This window comes from Quercus robur, chromosome 6 (genome assembly GCF_932294415.1).
Source record: "Quercus robur chromosome 6, dhQueRobu3.1, whole genome shotgun sequence".
Lineage (NCBI taxonomy): Eukaryota > Viridiplantae > Streptophyta > Magnoliopsida > Fagales > Fagaceae > Quercus > Quercus robur.
In genome coordinates, this window is record NC_065539.1 from 45,606,971 (window position 1) to 45,628,113 (window position 21,143).

The following is a 21,143-nucleotide window of genomic DNA, read 5'->3' on the forward strand; positions in this document are numbered from 1 at the left end:
GTTTCCTGCAAAGCCAGAAGCGGTTGTTCTGGTGGGTTTATTTTATCCTTAGCCAACAGACTTGTTTAAGAAACCAAGGGCTGTAGAGTGAAGAGCACCAAAGAAAAACAGATATTAATTATTTATTGCCAAAGAAACATACAAATTTGCTTCTCTTTCTGTCTCAAAAAGAAAAAAAACAATCACGCAAACCATGCACAGAAAAAAGCACACACACGAGTCACGACCGTTGTGACTGGGCCAACATGTACATCTCTCTCTCTCCCTAATAATAATGGAAAAAGAAAAAAACCAAATTAGGCAAATTCTAATTAGAAATTAGCACGTAAACACAAGCAGACAAAACAACCCCAAGAATCAAAAATAAATGAAAATGAAATGGAAACTAAAGCCTTATACGTGGCACTTAACCACCAAAAGCAGTCAAATCGTTCGCTACGCTAATCGTCCTTATTACTGCTCCCATAGCTGTAGGGGTCCCACACCTCCCTTATGTTCCGTACCTCTCTCTCCCATAGCGCTTCTATTTACTCAAAATTTTATCAACCAAACCCTTTCCATTACTACCACACCAAAGCTCCTCCACATAGAGAAAATACACACACACATAGAAATAGAGAATGATATAATTAATATTATATCATAATAATGGTGGGACTTAGTGTAGTATTGGAAGCACAAAAGAGTGGTGGTAGTAGTAGTAGTAGCGGTAGTAATAGTGGTGGAGTTGGTGGTGGTGATGGTGGGGTTAGCAAGAAGAATCATCCACAAGTAATTAACAAGACCACCATGTTGCTCAACAACAACAACAAGCTCTCTCCTTTGCAAGCTCATCACTCTAGTAGTTATTTCCCAACACCTACTTTTCTTGACCAATGCTTTCTCTGCAACCAAAAGCTCTTGCCTGGGAAAGACATCTACATGTACAAGTAAGCTAGCTACTACAAAACCCAGATCTTTGCTTTTGATGTTTTTTAAGGTTTTTGGAATCATGGGTTTGTTTTATTTTATGATAAAGTTTTGATCTTTAAGGTGATATGTATCGTGTGTATGTATGTGTATGTGTATATTGTGCAGAGGGGACAGGGCTTTTTGTAGCGTGGAGTGCAGGTGCAGGCAGATTTTTATGGACGAGGAAGAAAGTCTTCATAAAGATCACTGTTCATTGGCTGCAATGAAACCCACTTCTTCTTCTTCGTCTTCTTCCTCTAGTGCTCGTAATCATCGCAAAGGAACAAGAAACCGAGCGGGTGGGTTTGTGAACTGAGCGTGAAAAAAATGAAAATCAGACCCAAAAAAAAAAAAATTGTGAATGAAAATTTGGGGGGGTTTTTGGATTTGTATTCCAGTTTTACCCTTGGATAAATTTTGTAATGACGATGATATCCTCAAAGTCTTTTTGTCCTGCTTCCTAGTATGAAGCCAAAGAAGTCTCATTTTTAACGTATTAGTCCCCACTACGACTTTGAGTTTGCCCTTTTTAACTTGGTTTGATGGTGCTTTGGTTTTTTGCCCATAAAAAGAAAAAAATTTGGTGTGGAGGGGTGGGATTTTGTGAAAGTTTAAGGGCATTTGTGGTATTTGATTAGTTTTCTACGTGATTAGATTTTAGTACATTAATTATGGTTTTGAATTTATAAAGTTGAGTGAGTTTTTTTTTTTTTTTTTTTTTTTTTTTAAGCCAAGGTTTGTCGTGGGAGTTATCTTGTTCTTGGGAAAAGCACTGTTTTGGTGTTTGTTCTTTATAGCAAGATGACAATGCAAACCTAAGTGGTTTCTTGGATGCGAATTTTAGTGAAATTGTGTGTGTATATAGTGAAATGGAGAATTAGTACAACTTTTTTTTTTTTTTTGGGCTGAATAAGAATTAGTGCTACTAGGGAACAAAACAAAATGCCATGGTCCCAATAAGAAAAATTATTGCTGTGAATCATTTGATTTGAAATGTTTTTTCCCAAACCCCCTTCCCTTTTTTGTTCTTTTGCTTAATGTCTTGTTTTTTTTTATTAAGTGGAATGAAATGCATTGACAAGTGACAACTAACTATATGAGTACTCATAATCTCACATGCATCACATTCTTAAAAGCATACATCACATGAGCTGGACGGGTTACAAAATTAATAAAGCTTTTTTTTTTTTTTTTTTGGCTGAGAATAAAACTAAATTTGTTTTTTTGTTAAATGGCCCTGCATCTGTATGGGGCATGTTTGTCTCCTGCAATAATGATAGGAAATGATTTTGATCATCAATGTCTTGTTTATCAGTCCCCATTCTTGAATAGATATGATTTATTGGGATATGAAAATATTTTCAATGAAAACTAGTGACTATAACAATGTTGAGCAAGGAAAGGTGTGACAAATAAAGTAGAGAAATAAGAGGTTTCACATTTATTAACTTTGGATTTTGACTAGAGAGTCAATTTAGTTTTGAGAGTTTTTTATTTTAACAATTAACACCTTGTACATCATGTTTGTGATGAATTGAACCTCCCCTCATTGTTTTTTGTTAAAAATTTAGTGGATTTAAATATGTATATGTGTACATGACTTAAAATCATTGATAATTTGACACCAAAAATAAATAAATAAAAAGATTATGCATAAATCCTCTGATTAAATTCCTTAGTTTTTAATAGAAAACTCTAGTAAAAACCAGAAAGGTTTGATTTTCCATAAATCTAATGTACAGGAGATTAATTGTTCAAACCCAAAGTTGCAGGACCAAATTGAAATTCGTATTAAAGTTTTAAGGGTGTTATTTATAAAATCCCCCAGGAATTCAATGAGAATAAGGCATTGAAACGAGACAGTTGGTGAAGAATAAGCACTCTAATGATAATTGATAAAGTTGAACTCCTTTTGAAATCACTACTATGCATTATGTATGTTGGGAAAATGCCAAGTCAGTATCAATCAACAGAGCTATTTTACAGCCAAAAAAGAAAGTGAATGGATTCATAGCATCTTCAGGACCCAAAAAAAAAATGCTGTTCATTAGCCCAGGCTACCATCATCCCTACAGTAGCAGAGGCTATCTTTGTACTATGCTCCCATTCCATGGGTCACGCAAGTTCCATTCTTGTAATTTGGAATCAAAACATGATGCTTTGGCTGGAACATTTCCTTTACTAGAAGTAGTGTTAGTTTAGCATGATTAATTTTGTTAATTTATTTTTGTTACTATTCATGGATCTTATTACACTTTTTGGTACTATTCATGAGTCTCACTATACTATTTCAGCTAACTTTTATATTTATCTACAGTACTTTCAGTAAAAAAATTTCAGTTTTAGTAAAATAAATGAATTCCAAACAAACCCGTAATATACTAGTATACTATTTTACTTAATTGTAGTAGGTCTTGCTGATAAAATTTTGCAAAATTAAGTCCCTAATAATTTTTGAAAATTTGGTTTATATTTATAAAGCATCCACATGCATGGACAGTAGTTAAAAAACAAACAAACCAATGGGATTGGAGATATTAGAACGTCAATTCTTTTTATAAAGAGAATTGGATAATACCATTAAGTTATATGATATCTGACTTTTCCAATTTAATAGTTCAGACTTCAAAATACACAACAGTTAAAGTTTCAAAGGACAGTCATTTACTTAATTTGACATGTTTTAGTTCTAGTGCTTCAGTGGACTGAAGCCTACACAATATAGACATATGTCTAATTTTTGCCATGTGTCCACATCATGTTAACTCCAGTGCTCAATTGCACTAGAGCTAAGCCTTATCATGCTTGATTTATGCCATGCATCAAGTAGAACTTGCAAATACACAAATTAGAGACTATAAACAAACAAAAAATAAAATACAAAAATGAAGAAATATCATACATGTCAGGCCAATAAATAAGAAGAGGTAATAGGAGGATTTAACAAGCACAGAGTTATCTGGGTGAAAAGTGAAAAGTGAAAATCACCCACCTGGCTGGCTGGTAGGAAGGGTGGGCATGAAATATTGGTCCAAAGAAAAGAATATGATAATGGGGATTAGGAATTAGGACCATAGAATCTTATACTTTCCTATGTGCCCATGCAGTTATGAAAGTTGGAACTTTTTTTTTTTTTTTGGGCTGAGTATGAAAGTTGGAACTTGGAACCCAAGAAAGAGCACTACAATGGAAAGAGAGATTGGATGTACAAATTGGAATAAATAGGGTTTGCCACTTATTTGTCCTTATGCTCTACTACAGTCCATATAACATTCCTGGAAAAAGACAGAGAGGCACTTGTTTGTCTTGCAAGATGAAATGCATTTTCAATCAATTTGAGAGGTGGAGAATGCATTCATACTGTCTACACTCAAAATGCATTTTGACACTTTTCACCAAAGAATAGCTTCTCAAGCTACACAAATTCAAAACCTTAAAAAAAGGAAATGGAAAAGGAAAAAATGGCATAGGAAAAGCATTCCGCTTATACCCACCAAATATTGACATTAAGCCCTTCTTTGGCAGCATTGTCAAACACTCAAAACTCTGGAGTATAGAATCTATTTTGATGTCACTCAGAAAACCCCACGATATAGCACAGGTTGGGCATCACATATAGCTTCCAGATGTATGAAACCTAAGGTTGGTCCAAAGATTTTCATAGCCAAAAGTGAAACACCAAAGCTTATAATCAGACTTACAACTAGTTATGTATACTTAAATACATATATTTGTGTACAATTTCCAGAAATCCCTTTAGAGATGTGCATTTTCTCTCTCATTTCTATAAATAGCAATTATCATAACCTTTGCGGACACCTTTCACCAAGGGGTGGGTGGGACTAGACTAGACGCCTCACCACATGATTTCTATAGAAGATCTCAAATTCCAAATCCAAACCCAATTATATGTAGTAATTCTAACTCAACAGCCCACTAGAATTTCAAATTGGACCAAACCTCTTCTTCTTCTTTTTTGGGTCCTGTGGGTGCGTTTAAAGATTTCAAGACAGAAGATTCTTTCCAATAGCTCTAGCAACAAAACCACAGGACCCAAAAGCATTCTTATGACCAAAAGATTGAATAGCCATAGCCACAAGCCATCTTATAACATTGGACACAATCCAGTGCTATAGGTAGAAGTATAACTACAAGCCTAAATATCAGGTAAATCTGGGAATACCAAAGCCAAACAAGCTAACTAGAAATCTTATAGTCTGCAATGTGGCCTCAAAAGCTTCCATCCATATACCCTTCTAGGCAGGCCTCACTGTTTTCAGTAAAGTCTAGTAACACAAAATTTCATAACTTTTATCATAAATGTGGCTTGCTGTGATTAGTGTATAATAAAAGTGATGTTAGTGATAAGCTCATGAAAGTATGCTACCCTGATTATAATTTTTCACCTAAACAAATTGTGAAAAAGGTTGAAGTTCATATCATTACTCGATAATTTGCTACAATAAATAGATACAAGTCAAGCCATTTATAACCAAATTTGAATTAACTCTAAATTGGACTAGAACAGATGACATAAATATGCTTTCAGACCCAACGTACTCACTTAAAGTTCTACATAAGGCATTTGGGAGCCATTTAGCTTCCCGGGTACACCAAATTCCCCAATCCAGTCTAATAAAGCACGGGAATTAAAAGGCAAAAAGCTTGATACACCACAGCTGATATTGAAAGTTCAAAGCCAATTCAGGTGATATTAGATATACAAGTTAAGCACAAGAATGTCCTGAAAAGGTTTGCATACTAGTGATTTCAGTTAATACATACAGATTCTAATTATAACGTCTTAATCACAGACTCTTCATTGTCATCATCACCACCTTTGTCAACATCACAATGATAGTTAACCAGATTTGAATAGCAAAACAGCTTTCTGATCCAAATAGAAATAAACAAAGTGGTTTGTTTCATGAGTCACATAAGAACCTGCACAGAAAACAAATAAATTTGTCAACATGAGTTAATTTTAGAATAAGAATCTGTAGTTACAGCTTTGACATATATCCAACGGAATATCACCAAGGTAACACAGTAAAGTTACATTTTATAGTTACTTGTTTAACCATCTTGATGTGCTATGAAAAACAACATTGTCATGAAACATTAAGAATAAATAGATGCAGGTGTATTTATATAGGAGTTTATAAGGGCAAGCAGATATAGAAGTGAGTGCTTTTGGAAGTCCATAACTGTCTGGAGCTGGAATGCCATCATCGCACAGGACAATAAATCAAAGCATTTTCTTATAACATATGGCATCCCACACATCAACAGCAGAACATTGAAAATTATGTTGCAGCTATCCTAGTAACTGTAGGCAAAAATTTAGTACGCAAACAAATATGAAGCAACTATGTCAGCCCTTGTAACAGAATTGTCCATCAAGCACCGCTGGAAAATTGCAAGGCAATTTTGAACAAGCAAGATGCCTCAAACTCCTGAAGGAGACATGACAAGCTGACAGCCTAGCTGAAACCAAAGAAGTATTGTTCCAATAAAAAATAATTTTAAAAAAAAAAAAAAAAAAAAAAAAAAAAAAAAAGAGAATATTTCTTTTTAAATGTGAAAGGGATTGGGGTCACCCCAGCCAGTGGTGGTTAGTCTATTCCAAACTGAGCAATAGAATATTATCTTATTGGTTCCCCAGTTGGACCAATCTTCTTGCTTGCTCAAACTAGACACCAAATTGGCAATAAGCAAGTAAATATGAAACTCTGCCCAAGTAAACCCAAACAATCTGGACCACAGATGAACATTCATAACCAGACATGATCCCATTTAAGAGGACATCCTGGCGAACCTTATCAAAGATTATATGATTCAAAACAAAATATTGGTTAAATGGCATAAAGTAGCCAACCCTGACCCAGATAAATTATGTTCCCAAGATTAGTCATGATGCCACCATAGTCTTTAAAAGCTCCTAAGTAAAATCAACATATTGCTTGTGGTTTCTATATGTTATGGCTTAGAATTTTATGTGTATTTTAGATATAAGGGCTTGGGATGGTTAAAAAAAATGATAAATCAATATTTGAGATGTATCCCATCAATTGGATTTTTCAATGGATACCCAAATTTATGCTTATACAAAACTGGAACTACTGAATTTTAATTCTTACTCATAAACTACAGGTTATTTGGACTTCCCAAAAGTCACAATAAAGGGCACATGTGCCGGGTACCAACTGTATTCTGGATGGGCACTGCACCGTGGTAAGTCTATCAGTCCCAAACCCAATTTGTATTTTGAATTTCACTCATATACAAGCTGGAGATGGTGACCTTTTTATCTTCCAGCGGACAGAAAGCCTTGAACCCTTCTGTTAAATTACCACTTCTCCAAAAAGCTTAAGCTATTAGAAAATGGTGAATTTAATCACTTAACTATAATTCTAACACTCTCCCTCACATATGGTCCTAAACACCCCCTTAATAAGTGGGGCCCAACACATGGGATTTTTAACATGTTAAATGGGAGGTAGAGTAAGGTGTGTGCTCCTAAGGCTAATGGAGGTTTGGGGATAAGGAAGTTAACTACTTTTAATAGAGCCTTATTAGGAAAATGGTTATGGCGGTTTGGGGTTGAGGAGTCTCGTCTTTGGAGGAGGGTCGTAGCTTTGAAGTTTGGGGTAGAGTGGGGGGGTTGGTCTTCCAAGCTAGGCAGGGGTGTTCATGGATGTGGTCTATGGAGAAGTATCCGAAAAGGTTGGGAGGCTTTTAGCAAATATATCCGGTTTGAGGTAGGGGCGGGGAATAGAGTGAAGTTTTGGACAGATCAGTGGTGTGGGGACTTACCACTCCACCTATCCTTCCCGGTAGTGTATGGGATTGCCACTAATAGAGAGGTTTCTGTGGCTTCGTCTCTCGAACGGTTGGGGACCGAGGCTCGAAGAAGCTGGAAGGTTCCTTTACTTAGGGATCCTAATGATTGGGAGACGGGAGATGTGGTTGATTTCCTTCACACCTTGGCTTCTAGTTTACCTCAATCTGAGCAAGGTGACCGTATGATATGGAAATTGTCGAAGAAAGGTGATTTTAACATCCGCTCGTTCTACGATAGGCTTCGAAGCCCCTTGCCTATTATCTTTCCTTGGAAAGGTATTTGGAAGGTTAAGGCTCCTACGCACGTCTCGTTCTTTGTTTGGACTGCTTCTTGGGAGAAGATTCTTACAGGGGACATTCTGCGATGTAGAGGCTTTGATTTTGTTGACTGGTGCGTTATGTGTCGTTGTAATGGGGAGACGGTGAATCATTTGCTTCTCCATTGTGGAAAAGCTTATCTGTTGTGGAGCTTGGTGCTTAGATCCTTTGGGATTTCTTGGGTCATGCCTAGATCGGTTGCAGATATGCTTTTCGGTTGGTGGAATTGGTTTGGAAAGCACTCTTCTAGCATTTGGAATTTAGCTCCGTTGTGCCTAATGTGGTGTATTTGGAGGGAGCGAAATTGGCGGACTTTTGAGGACAGGGACAAATCCGATGACCAATTGCTTGCTTATTTTTGTGGTTCTCTATTTGATTGGTCTAGGGCTTGGGGACTCACCTCTAGTGACTCTCTCCCTTTGTTCCTTAGTTCTCTCCTTTGTAATTAGCTCTTTGTTGTTTTCCGTTTGTTTTCCTGTCTTTCTCTTCTTCTTTTTGTTTCTCTCTCTGTACTCTTTTCCCTACCTTATGTTTTCATGGGGTAGTTTCTTGAATATACATCTTTCTTATTTATCAAAAAAAAAAAAAAAAAGTAAAGCCAAGGTCAAACTCAAGATCTCCTGCTCTGATACCATGTTAAATTACTCATTCTCCCAAAAACTTAAGCTGTTAGGAAAGCTTAAGCTACCAATTCTAACACCTTCCATGTACCGCAGAAAATTATTGTTTAGATTGATGTATAGTTTTTTTATTTCTTGTCTGGGCCTGAGCTCCATGCAAACTCTCCTATCATAGTATTTTTTATTCATTATGACCTACACAACTACTCACTACCAGCACCTGGTATATCACTTTTCATCATGCCTAAGCAAATTGCAATGCATATTCAGAACTACAGAATCCGTGCCGTAGGTATAACTAAAAAAATGATATACAAAGACACATAGGCAGACATACTACAAATGTATGGGCTTGGACTGCAAATGTATGGGCTTGGACTACAAATGTATGGGCTGCCTGTTGTGTGATAGTGCATTGCAACCCAACCAATGTATGGGCTTGGACTGCAAATTCAAACCTTCCATTACTTGCATTTTCTAGCATGCTATCAGTTGTATTTGATCAATGGCTAGTATCAATAAGGCCAGAAATATAAATGTCTTTATGAAGTGTAGATATCATAGCCTAAGCCAGCTGGAGGGAAAACATAACATCTAGCCGTTACCTCATAGAGACTACGGAACCTATCAAGGCTGGGCTGGGCTTGCCTTGTGAACAATCCAACCCAACCAATCTATAAGCTGAAACCATACAGATATGAGATTAAATAGATCTCATAAAGAAATTTGTCTATCCACTAACATGCTTAGATTGCACCAAATGAATTAAGAACAGCCATGTTTGCCAATTTAATAGGTTTATAAAGAATCATAGCCTATTGACATAAGTTAAAATAACGATCAACCTATACTAGTATCTAGCATGTTTTAGTTTTTCCAATAAATTAATATGGCATGAGTTTTGCTTAATCTAGAGTATAATGTAAAAAAGATGCCTTTCTCTCATGGTCTTCCATTCCTCTAACTTCTACAAATTCAATGGGCATACAATTCTAATTTAAGAAAGATGGTTGATGGAGCCAATTAAAAATCCCCATCCCCTCTCTTTCTCAATCTACCTGAACATCACCCTATCTGTTCATAATGCCAGATAACTTGAATCATTCACACTCAGTGCACTAAAAATTTTAATTGATCACATGACCTAAAATTGAAACAATTCGGTCAAGTCACAATGAATCCACAACAAAGGACATGCATTTTGGGACACATAAGAAATAAAGAAAACTAAATTAATTTCTATTTCAACCTAAGAGGCTTGAACTTGAAATCTCTAACTAGAGATCACTTGAAAGCCCTTCCAAATGCCTTAACACCATGGCTGCATTCCTTATCTCTAATATCACTCCCAAATTGTTACAAATCTCTTATTTACTTCTCCCTTCATGAAATGAGATGATTGTTATGTCCGAGCAAAAACTATTAAGTGAAGCCACTCGACGTCAAGGACCTTCCAAATATCATTTGTATATTGGATTTTTTTTTTTTTTTTTTTGATAAGCAATAAGAGAATATTATTAATAAAAGAATAGCAAGAAAAGCACAAAAAGTTCACGGTAGTGAACAAAGGAAAAAAGAAACAAAAAGACAAAAGCAGCCCCTAATCTATACTAATAGATGAAAGAAAATCCAAAAGGGTAGAACAATCCGAATAGCCCCAACAACGAGACCAATCGAAGAGGGTCCGTTGGCAATACTCTAATAACTGAACCACAGTTTTCCCCTCATCCTCAAAAGACCATCGATTCCGTTCAGTCCAAATAGTCCACATTAAACATGCTGGAACCAAATCCCAAATATCATAGCTATGCTTCCCAAGCCAATGATACCAGCAAAATAATAAGTCCACAACTGAACCTAGGATGACCCATTCCATCCCAAACAACCCAAGTATATACATCCACAAAGAATGAGCTATCGAACAAAAAAGTAACAGATGATCCACAAATTCCGCATTGCAACAGCACAAACAACAACGATTCACCAAAGGGCGACCACGAAGCATAAGGTTATCCAAAGTTAGAATCTGACCATGGACTGTTGTCCACATAAAAAAAGCCACCATTTTAGGAACCTTAATTTTCCAAATTCCCTTCCAAGGGAAAGTGGAAAGAGCTGCATTTCGAATCTTATGATAGAAGGACCAAGTATCAAACTTCCCACTGCCATTAAGATCCCAACAAAGTCTGTCACACCCTCCTTCCCTAGGAATTCGGGTTTGGATGAAATGAAAAAAGGAGTAGGAAGCCGCCAACTCCCAATCATTGAAGTCCCTGTGAAAACTTAAACTCCACACTCTGTCATTATCACCCACAAGAGGGCTTAACACCTCAGAAATACAGGCCTCCTTATTAGCTGAACACAAAAATAACTGAGGATAAAGAATTTTGAGAGGAACATCACCGGTCCACTTATCAGTCCACTTATATTGGATTTTTAATCATGTGTTGTCAACATTTAAGGTTTCCATATCACAGAACAGAGAAAAAGGAACAACGCACATTCATGAACCACATCAAGATCCAAACTCACTTTCCCTCATACTTTTGTTTTGTCCAAACTACAGCAACAGCAAAGTCCGGCCAATGAATTGGTATAATGCCTAACAATGAGGTAAACTGAAGATTAAATGGCTTTCGGGCTTCAACTATAGTTTATCCTAAACGAACCATTGAACTACAACTATTAAGCATTCTTTTAAGTTCTCAAACAAAGTCCAAACAGTCAGTTCAGCATTACCCTTAGTTATTGATTACACAGAGAAACACAAAGATACAGAGCTGCAACTGCATTAACTGCTTACCTTAATTACTAAAAACCACAAAAAGAAAGTAAATAAATAACACCAATCTACCCAGAGCCCCACAAACAAGTCAAAAAATTTAAAGTCCAACTTAAACTCAACCACTAAATATAAAATCAATAACCACATTCCTACTATCCAATCAATAGCTTTAAGACTAGATCTATCCCATACCATCTCTCACAACACAAAATGCCCAAAAATAAATAACTAAAACCAATACAGAAACTCCAATTTCCCACCCAAAAAAAAAAAACCCATATACCATTAAATACCATTAAATCTAAATCTGAAGCCCACCCCAAAAAAAAAAAAAAAACCCAGAAAGGAAAGGTTGTGCAATATGGATTGGGAAGTGTTGTTACCAAAGTTTCTGCCGACGATACAGTGCCAAGTGGAGCCATGCTTTTTATCAAACTCTTTCTTTATATGCTCTGCAACGTCTTTCTCCACACTGTGCTTCTCAAATGCCTAATCCAAAACCAAAAACAAAAATACATTCTCACATACCAAAACTTCAATTTCCCACCCAAAAAAAAACACAAACCCAGATATAAAAACTAAGTAAAAATCACAAACCCAACTAAAAAAAAATGATTTTTTTTTTTTGGTATAAAGTGAGAGAGAGAGAGAGAAAGAGAGGCTAACGGAGATGGCGGTGTCGATGGCCTCCTTCTGCATTTCGGGGAGCATGTCGGCGCTCTTGATGATGACGCGCTTGCCGGTGGGAGGGGTGGCTGCAGCCGCCGCAGACGAGGGTTTCCGGTCATCGGAGCTCAGTGGTTTCATCGCCAGCGCTCCTTGGATGCTTCTCTTAGCGTCTTCGCTCATTTTTTTTTTTTTCTTTCTTTCAACACTGACTCTGTTTTTTTTTTTTTTTTTTTTTAGCTCTCTGTCGCTCTGTGATATCAACTAAACTAAAACGAGAGAGAAGTGAACACTGCTGCTACTTTGCTACGAGCTTAAGCTCTTTCACTCTCTGTGTGGGTGTGTGTGGGGTTTGGTATTAAATGTGAGACATAGAGAAAACGAAGAGACTTATTTTTACTGTGTAATCTTAAATCTGAACTATAATAAGTTATTACTATAGTTTTAAAAAAAATAATAATAATAATAACTATACACATTAATTTATAATTTTTTTTAATAATGATTGTCATGATTAGAGTTTCATTATTTATACTTAGATTCACTACTGACTATTACACCAATTACATGTATTTACTCAAAAAGAAAAACCATTTAGCATTACTCGTAGATATAACTTTTTTTTTAATAATAATGATTCCAATTTATTATTTGGTAAAAAAAAATATCAAAAAGTTAGAAGGAGAAGACAAAATTTAAATATATAATATGATGAGATTTAATTATTAAGATACAATCATAAAATAGATAGTTAATTTTAAGAAACTTTTTTTTTTTTGGTTAAAAATTTAAGAAACGAAAAAGGGAAAGAATATAGTGCTGTGTGTGCTGATGTAATAATTTTTCAAAATTTTTTTTTTTTAATTGCAATAATAGTGACAAGTCACAAGAGAGTTAGCAAATTTTTTAATAATTATGTGATGTCGCTATATTTGCAATTAATAATAACCTGATTTTGAAAGATAACTACGTCCATATTCTTAACTGTAGATATTGTTTAAGATATGATATAACATATCAATGTAGAGACGAGAGATTAAAAAAAAATGTGGCATATTATTAGCTTATTTAAGTGTTGCTCCTCAACCAAAAAAAAGTATTTTAACATTATATTATAGTAAATTAAGTGGAGGAGTCAAGAGATTTTCTTGAGACCAGTAAATACATTTTTGTATAATTTTTAAATTTATTACAAATATAAAAAATTTTAAAAAAAATTAATGGGAAATGTCAAAAGCTAGGAGTGGCACCCCTAGCTCCGCCTATTAGTAATACAAAAAGTATTCTCAAACAAATTTAAAATGTTAAAAGACATTCATGTGAAAGCACACACCAATTGATTGAAATGAAAATTAAAAACTATTTTCATTGAAGGATCCCAATAAAAGTCGCCACCTGTTTTCAAAATGAAAGAAAACTGTATAACATTTTTCAATTATCAGATACGCTTTTACCATCCATGTCTTGCTGTCCAGCATATGATAATGGTTTGAAAACATCACTTTCCTAGTGCATTTTAAAATAAGAAATTGTTTTTTTTTTTTTTATTATAATAAATTTGAAATTGTTTTGGCTATGGAAACCAAAAAAAGGTTAAACCGTACATATATTACTACCAACTCATTGGTCTCGAATATTTCAGTTGAAGCATCACCTTATCCTTGCCTTCATCTCACACTGGTGCCTAAGAGCTGTCTTCTAACTTCCACCATTTTTTTAACCATAAAAGATGAGCTAGATGCTTCCAATTTGTTGTCAAATGGTTAATCATAAAATAATTCTCCAGCTATAAACATATAAACTTGCTCATCTGGAAATTGCACACGGGTTATAAACTAAGATAACTCTTCAAAATCAAATTGCTGAACAAGCAGAGTCACGGACTCTGGAATGACAGACAATCACTATTCCTTTTTTTCCCCCACTTTTCATTTTTTACCATTTCTCATTCACAATTGTGCCATAGCTTAAACTCATGTCAATAAGGAGCACCAAATTTAATATATACAACTACTCTCAATTCCCTCCATAAGATATTAACCTGCTTAATTTGTTCAAAACTTCTATGTTTCATCATCAGAGTCCTGCACTACTCTCCCCCTCTTCACCCTTTTGGCATTGGGAAGAGCATCACCATCTTCACCATCAGAGCCAGAATCCTTTGCAGCCAAAGGACTACAAGAGTTGGGTGATAATATTTTCTCTGATCCATTTCCTTCATTGTCTTCAGAATCATCACATGATTCGTTTTCAACTGCAGTGGGATCATTATGGTTTGGAGCATCTTCTTCCCTGGTCATTTCGTTGGGGTCTACAATTTTGAAATCCCGAGAAGTGCTACGTTTCGCATGCCTCAATAAATTGACCTTGCTCACCTTGCTAAGCTGGATGAGATACTTTTCATAATCTTCTATCTGAAAGATCAGGTCCGGTATGCATCTGTTCTCCCTCTTAATTTTTTTGATGATCCCTTTACTAATAGCATTTTCTTGTTGTTTCTGAAAGTAGAATGGAACCCATTAAGAACCAAAATCTTCAAATGTCACCAGCAAATAAACTTTCCAAAGGATCCAGAGCCATACCTTTTGCACCAGCATCACAAAGTTATACAGAGGAACCGTGAGCTGCCTGCAAGTTAGTTCCACAAGCTTCTCAAATTTGAGGCTAGGAAGAAGCTGCTTGCAACCTTTAGGAGCAATCCTCAGCTTTGACATCTGAGCTAAATGTTTATAGAACTTTGCAGCCAGTCTTAGCAAATGCTCTGCTTGAGGTTCTGCATACGATGGCAAAATGCATAAATTTAGAGTAAAAAAGATTGGATTGCTTTTTCAGCTCAAACTGCATACCTACCTCTGAGGTTCATCAGAACAAAGAAAGATAATACTTTCACCACAGCCTCAGCCCTTGTGTAAAGATTTTCCTCAAATGCCAATCCAGGAGCATGTTCTCCACTTTTATTAAGGTTAATGCTTCTTTGAGTGACCAAAGAGAAAATCTTCAGTTTTTTTGTGGTCCAATCCATATCAACAAGAATTGCTTCAATCAATTGCAGAATACAAGAATTTATTGCAGCACTTGTTGAATGGTTTATCACGGGGTATGATTCAGACATCTCTATTGGGTCAATCGTCTCTGATCCAGTGACTTTTAACAGCTCTGAGGCCATGTCTTGAGCCACAATTAAATCATTTGGAGGCAAGCTTAAAGAAAGAGCAACCGTAACAATGCCTTTCACTACTTTGGAATTCGTTATGTGATTGCATTTGCCAACACGAACAGCCCAAGCACCATGAATGTTCTTCCACTTATATGGCAATTTGTTCCCAATCATCAATATCATATCACAGATAATCTGAGAACAATGTAACATTTTAAATGAATTTGTGCTCCTTATAAATAGACATACTAGCAAGGCAGCAAACCAGTAAAAGTTTATTAAAACAATGCATAATTGAAAAGAGGAAGGTAAGAGTGCATTTACCTCAACTTCACCAAAATATGAAAGTGCAAGACATTCAGAGAACAACGGCATCAAGATTTTCCTAATAAATAATTCTTTGCTTCTTATCTGTTGATCTTCAATCCTAGTGGCTGCTTCACAATCATCATCTGAACCAGGGCACTCGAGAGGGGAAACTGACACCATCTCTTCAAGCAAACCAGTCAGGTTTGAGCTCCATAAACTAACCATTATCAGTTCCTTGATGCAGATTAAGGCTAGATGGAGATTCTCCCTTCGATCTTCATCATTTTTTTCCCCCTTAGCTTCTTTTTTCTTTTGATCAGTCGCAAACTTTGGCACAGACTTGAGCAAAAAAATCAATTTCAGCAATTGTGGCCCAAGCATCTTAATGTCCCCATAGATCAAAGTCTTCAATGAATTTTCAGTTCCAGTAATAGAAAAAGACTTTAAATGACGAAGAAAGGCATTTAAGGCAAAAGAAATAATCTTAGAGCAGCATTTTGATGAATTGCCCATGGACAACTGGCTACGATTTTGGGAAGCTCCAACAGTGTTAGAACAATCAGTATTGTATAGTTTTAGTGCTGTTTGCAATAGCTGATAGATGCTTGAAGTTGCCAAAAATGGAATTCGGCCTTGGGTAAATTTTATGTGGCCTGAATCTATATTGTTGGGTATATCTTGAGTAGCAGTTCGTAGATTCCCTCTTCTGATGCCATTATTTTGTCTTGATGTACATGTATCCTTATCCAACGAATCATGAAGGTCAACAAACTCAGTAATCTCCTTTTCAAGATCCACCTTCTTTATATCCGTTGCTTTCTCTAACTCAGTAGCAATAGCATTCAACAACACTTCAATTAGTCCTGATAAAATTAAAGCACATGTACTTTTCTCTTCTTCAAGAGGTTTAGAGCCTGCATCCTGAGCTTGACCAAGAATGCCTGATCTGACATTTAACGATAGAAACTAGTAAGAAGCCATGGATCTGTTTTAAAATCCTTGCAAGAAGCTATGTCCAGAAAAAGACATGCTGAAAACTGTATCAGGTAAAAACCCTACAGACCTTCCAGATTTTGGTTTCTTAGAAACTTTCGAATCTTCAAGAAGGCACTGGAGAATGACTCACCAGACAAATTCCTTCCTACCTGCAGTAGTTCCATTAAAATAATGAACATTAAATTCAGTTGTAATCATTGCTTACGTGAACAGTTCTGTTACATTTGATAGTGATTACAATACCTCATTCTCTTGTGAAAGAGAAAAGCCCAAATTTGCCCATGAAGAATCAGAAACTCTATCAGTTTGGCCATGTGACTGAAGAATGAGAATCCAAGAGACACAAGATAGGAGACAATCAAGAGGCTCTTCGATTAAGACCTTGCCGCGCTCTACTCTAACACAATTTCTAATTTCAAGTTGAACTTCGGCATCCTGCTAACATTGTTTTTAATGCTAAGTGTGGAGCTCAGTTACATACGCAGAGTAACCGAAATGAAAGATGCATGAGTAACATTATTTGCACTTTCCTTCCGTAAAAGTTGAATATGATAACCAGTAAGTATATCAAAGAAAGATAACATGAGCCAATGAATAATTACCTCCCTGAAATAACGAAGGAAGTGCGGCAACAAAAAATCAAAGATAGCACCTGCACTTGAGGGGTCCATTAAGATTACCCTCACAAGCCCATGATACATCACTTCTTTGACTTTTGCCTGTACACAACCATCTGATAGTAATGAGAAACAGGTTCCAGGGAAAAAGAAAAGAATAAATCACCATTTAAGAAGGGGAAGTATGAAAAAGCATAAACAACCTGCTGATAAAGACATCTCTGCAGCAAACCACTCAGCTCTTGAAAGAGACCTTCCCCCGGGCCACAGGGTATCTCAGCTTGCTGGCTGGAACTGGCTTGGCTAGAAGACTCTTGAAAAGAAAATGGACCATCTCTCTTAGATTGTTTTTCTGCCAAAATAAGATCAATAATGCTAGTAGTTGCTGCAATACGAACTGTATCTTCTCGTCTAAACATCGCCTTACGCAGTACCAGAATGGTGTAATCCTGCATCATTAAATACAAGTATACAAGAATGCTTTATACATTAAGAGGATTAAACATAATTTCTTATTCAAGCACTGTTTCCAAAGGATCATACTTCATTGGATAGAAAGCCCAATACAATAGTGTGGTTGAACTTCAAGAAAATTTATACATGGTGGCATGCTTAACACACACACAAATGATCCCGATATAGAAAAGAGGGAACATGGGAATCTTATAATGACTTGGTTTTCAAATCTATTTGTGAGAATCCATAGTAAAGGCATTTGTTTTCACTGAGCTAAAACATGTCAATGTTTTCATGCTCTTTTCAATACATATAAGGACTACGTACTTCCCATCACAAGAATAACCACATCCTTTTTTATAATAGTTATAAACTACAAAGAAAATACCTGAAGATCGCGGCTGAACTTGATGAGAGGCAATAGAGCAGTGACAAGATAAGCAGCAACATTGCCATGCATGAAAGTGAAATAATCCAACAATTCCTTCAAACGGGAAACATGTTCCAACATGGGATAAGGATAAGTCTGAATAAGATTACTGAGAAGCCTGCATAAAAAAATTACGATCATGCCACTGTTTATCACTAATCAAACCAAGAGTTAACATTAATTTAACTGCAGTTACCTTATAATTGGCATGCTCTGTTCAGGCTTCAAAGAGAGTATGCGAAATTTGCATTGCTCAATAATCTGCATCACATTCACTAAATCAACTACTATTATCATAAATCAAAGCAACATTATTCTAGTTGTACCTACCTCATTCCTTGCCATATCATGGACCTCAAATAGAACTTTCAGCATCTGAATACCAAGGTCCTCAATGCCCAATAGACCGCTAGAATTCCACAGCTCTTTACTGCTTCTCTCTTCTACTGACTCTAGCAATACAAAACCAAACTGCACAATGCTGGGCACAATATGCTCTCTTCCATAGCTGCTCTCATTTACCTAAACTTCAGCAGAAGAGTAAATAGTTTATAGTTAAAGCATATTTTATTTAAATTGTATCATTGTTAAGACACAGTTTTGCAAATTAATTGACATAATAGGAAAGGAAAGTACAGCTCTTAACACAGCCTTCTCTACTAATTTGACATTCTCCAGATATTCTTCCTTCAAATCATCTGAAAGCCACTTACAGTCTCTGTAAAGCATTCACAAACAAGTTACTGAGAAATAATAAGAAATAAAATCTTACATGCTATGAAGTTTAACTACTTCCTGCTTAATTATGTTTTACAAAAAAAACGATGGTGGCGTTTGCACATCAGCCCAGATTGTTTTAGATAGTATTAAGTGAATGTGAATTATCTACTGCACCATACAGAGATGTCTATCATAATATGTTGCGACCATCATTCCTTTACATAAGTGAAACATACAACCACGAAAGAACTAGTCCTTAAATCCCACCTAATTTCCAATACACATGCCCCAACTAATTTCCACCTGATTTCCGATGTTTGGTATACTTTATTTCACGCTTATTTGGTTTACTTTTTTACTGAAATGTTCACTTGGAATGAACATGCATTTAGAAGAACAATGTGAAAAGTCAATTATAACCAAAACAAACATATCTGTAAAATTTAATTCAACAAATTTACAGTTGCCTTGATAACAACAAATGGATTTTTTACAAATAACTATCCAAACCACATTTAACTTTTTTTCAAAAGTCATGTATAACATTTAGGAAGGAGTAAGCTTCAATGGGGCACCCGATACCACTAATTCATTGATAGGTAATTATGTATGCTTTAATGACCTCAATTTCAAAAGCAAACTAAATTAATAGAAACTTATTAGAGACCTTTGACCCTTACTTGGCAAACTTGTAATCACGATACGCAGTAAGCACTGCCGTCTTCAAAATCCCTAATGAACTCTCACTGAACCTCCGAACCCTTGCGACTGACAACAAAATGGCTACCGTGAAATGATTAAAAGCTCGAAAATCTGACCTTACAAGCCCCATTACCTCCTGCCCCAAAGACAGATCCTGCTTCACTGAGAAATTCACATGGAGCAACACTGTCCCTTCAACTTGCCTAAATATGGAGCTCATCTTTGACCCCATTTTCGACCCAAAAAACATCACAATCCCTTCAATCACCTCTCTCTTGCTAAACCCTTTTGACGCGGCCGACAAGACCAATAACTGGTACACAAGCGAAGGCAAGTCCTGCAAGTCCACCCGCTTCATCCCAACAAACACTTTGTCCAAAAACTCTCTCCTCCTCACCTTATCAAGAAATGCAAACTCCCCCACAATCGAAACCATCTTCATCAACAACTCCTTCGACCAATTACATTCAAGCATTTTATCAAACACCTGGTGTGCATAATCCCCACCTGAATCAAAAGCCAAGTTCAAACAACTTGGGAGAAGATCAAGGATCTGGGTATCCTCGGAATCATCAATTTGAGGCAAATAGGAGAGAATGGAATCGACAACTGCTTCGAGAGAAGTAACGGGTATGTGGTGGAGGAGGGAGACAAAGAATTGTATGGTTTTGAGGGAGTTGGAGTCGTGGGGAATGAGAAGAGAAGCGAAGAGGTGAGTGTAGGAGGAGAGGAGAGAGGAGAGGAGGGAAGAGAGGGAAGGAGTGTGAGGGGAAAGGGAAATGAGGGAGAGGAGGGAAAGAGTGTAGTCGGAGACGGCGAGAGAAGGAGAGGGAGAAGAGGCGCGAGCGTGGAGGAAGGAAAGGAGTTTGGGGTGAGAGTCAAGGGAGAGTAAATAGGAAGGAAGGGGTGTTTGTGTCTGTGTTTGGGCATGGTGGTGCTGGGAAGCTAGGCGTATTATATCTGTGTCGCTTAGCGGACCTGTGGTTGTGGCAGTGGTGGCCGTGGCGGTGGTGGCCATGGTGGTGGTGGTGGCGGCGATGGGTTTGTGAGATACAGGTTCTTCTTTTTTGTGTTTTGTGAAGAGGCTGGGCGGGGAGTTAAGGAGTTTGGTTTATGACTTTGGGGGCTTTGTATTTTGCGCGGGATCTGCAAATTAAATGCTACTGTATTTATTTAATTATTTCTTGAATTTTATTTTTTGATAGGAGTGGAGGTGGAGTACTTTGATATGTGATTTTTTAAATTTCGAAGAGCAACCAGATTAGTGGTTGCAAACTTTTGCAAATACAAAAAGTTTTCAATTTTACATATTTAAATCCAAAAAACACTCAGATCAGTATTTGTAAATATGTGCAAATATACAAAACTGCTACCATAATCATGCATAATGCATGGTTATTGTTCATGTGTAAATGATTTTTTTATTTTTTTTGCTCTCTCCGCGTCATATTGCTCTCTCATCTATCTTCTTTTCACAACAGAGAAATAAAGAAAAATGTGGGTGGGGCCATGTGGGTGGTGGTTTGTTTGATATAATAAAAAATTAAAAAAATATTATTATTTAAATAAAATA

At 36.4% G+C, this 21,143-nt stretch overlaps 3 protein-coding genes across 3 annotated transcripts; 1 reads left to right on the forward strand and 2 right to left on the reverse strand.

Moving 5' to 3' along the window:
- The first annotated feature begins 493 nt into the window (after window positions 1–493).
- Window positions 494–1,460, forward strand: LOC126689022 (FCS-Like Zinc finger 15). The gene is made up of 2 exons (XM_050383996.1): window positions 494–929; window positions 1,078–1,460. The coding sequence occupies exons 1-2, from the start codon at window positions 649–651 to the stop codon at window positions 1,265–1,267; spliced, it is 471 nt and encodes a 156-aa protein (XP_050239953.1). The 5' UTR covers window positions 494–648; the 3' UTR covers window positions 1,268–1,460.
- A 3,994-nt stretch (window positions 1,461–5,454) lies between these two features.
- LOC126689023 (uncharacterized) lies at window positions 5,455–12,562 on the reverse strand. Its single transcript, XM_050383997.1, has 3 exons — window positions 12,184–12,562; window positions 11,901–12,006; window positions 5,455–5,895 (listed from the first exon to the last, which is right to left on the reverse strand). Exons 1-3 carry the CDS (start codon window positions 12,364–12,366, stop codon window positions 5,813–5,815), a joined length of 372 nt encoding a protein of 123 aa, XP_050239954.1. The 5' UTR covers window positions 12,367–12,562; the 3' UTR covers window positions 5,455–5,812.
- A 1,462-nt stretch (window positions 12,563–14,024) lies between these two features.
- On the reverse strand, window positions 14,025–20,746 carry LOC126689024 (uncharacterized). The gene is made up of 13 exons (XM_050383998.1): window positions 19,549–20,746; window positions 18,785–18,866; window positions 18,479–18,670; window positions 18,345–18,409; window positions 18,107–18,266; window positions 17,466–17,711; window positions 17,248–17,364; window positions 16,889–17,080; window positions 16,713–16,794; window positions 15,665–16,590; window positions 15,034–15,535; window positions 14,766–14,956; window positions 14,025–14,681 (listed from the first exon to the last, which is right to left on the reverse strand). The coding sequence occupies exons 1-13, from the start codon at window positions 20,586–20,588 to the stop codon at window positions 14,247–14,249; spliced, it is 4,230 nt and encodes a 1,409-aa protein (XP_050239955.1). The 5' UTR covers window positions 20,589–20,746; the 3' UTR covers window positions 14,025–14,246.
- Window positions 20,747–21,143: the final 397 nt, after the last annotated feature.

Excerpts from the sequence above, each read along its gene's own strand:
- LOC126689024 (XM_050383998.1), bottom strand. The coding sequence starts at position 20,588 with ATGGCCACCACCGCCACGGCCACCACTGCCACAACCACAGGTCCGCTA. Across the intron at positions 17,081-17,247 it reads TCCTTCGTTATTTCAGGGAG|GATGCCGAAGTTCAACTTGA; the intron begins GTAATTATTCAT and ends CAATGTTAGCAG. Across the intron at positions 15,536-15,664 it reads CATATTTTGGTGAAGTTGAG|ATTATCTGTGATATGATATT; the intron begins GTAAATGCACTC and ends CATTGTTCTCAG.
- LOC126689023 (XM_050383997.1), bottom strand. The coding sequence starts at position 12,366 with ATGAGCGAAGACGCTAAGAGAAGCATCCAAGGAGCGCTGGCGATGAAA. Across the intron at positions 12,007-12,183 it reads CCATCGACACCGCCATCTCC|GCATTTGAGAAGCACAGTGT; the intron begins GTTAGCCTCTCT and ends GTTTTGGATTAG. Across the intron at positions 5,896-11,900 it reads TATCGTCGGCAGAAACTTTG|GTTCTTATGTGACTCATGAA; the intron begins GTAACAACACTT and ends TTTTCTGTGCAG.
- LOC126689022 (XM_050383996.1), top strand. The coding sequence starts at position 649 with ATGGTGGGACTTAGTGTAGTATTGGAAGCACAAAAGAGTGGTGGTAGT. Across the intron at positions 930-1,077 it reads AAAGACATCTACATGTACAA|AGGGGACAGGGCTTTTTGTA; the intron begins GTAAGCTAGCTA and ends TATATTGTGCAG.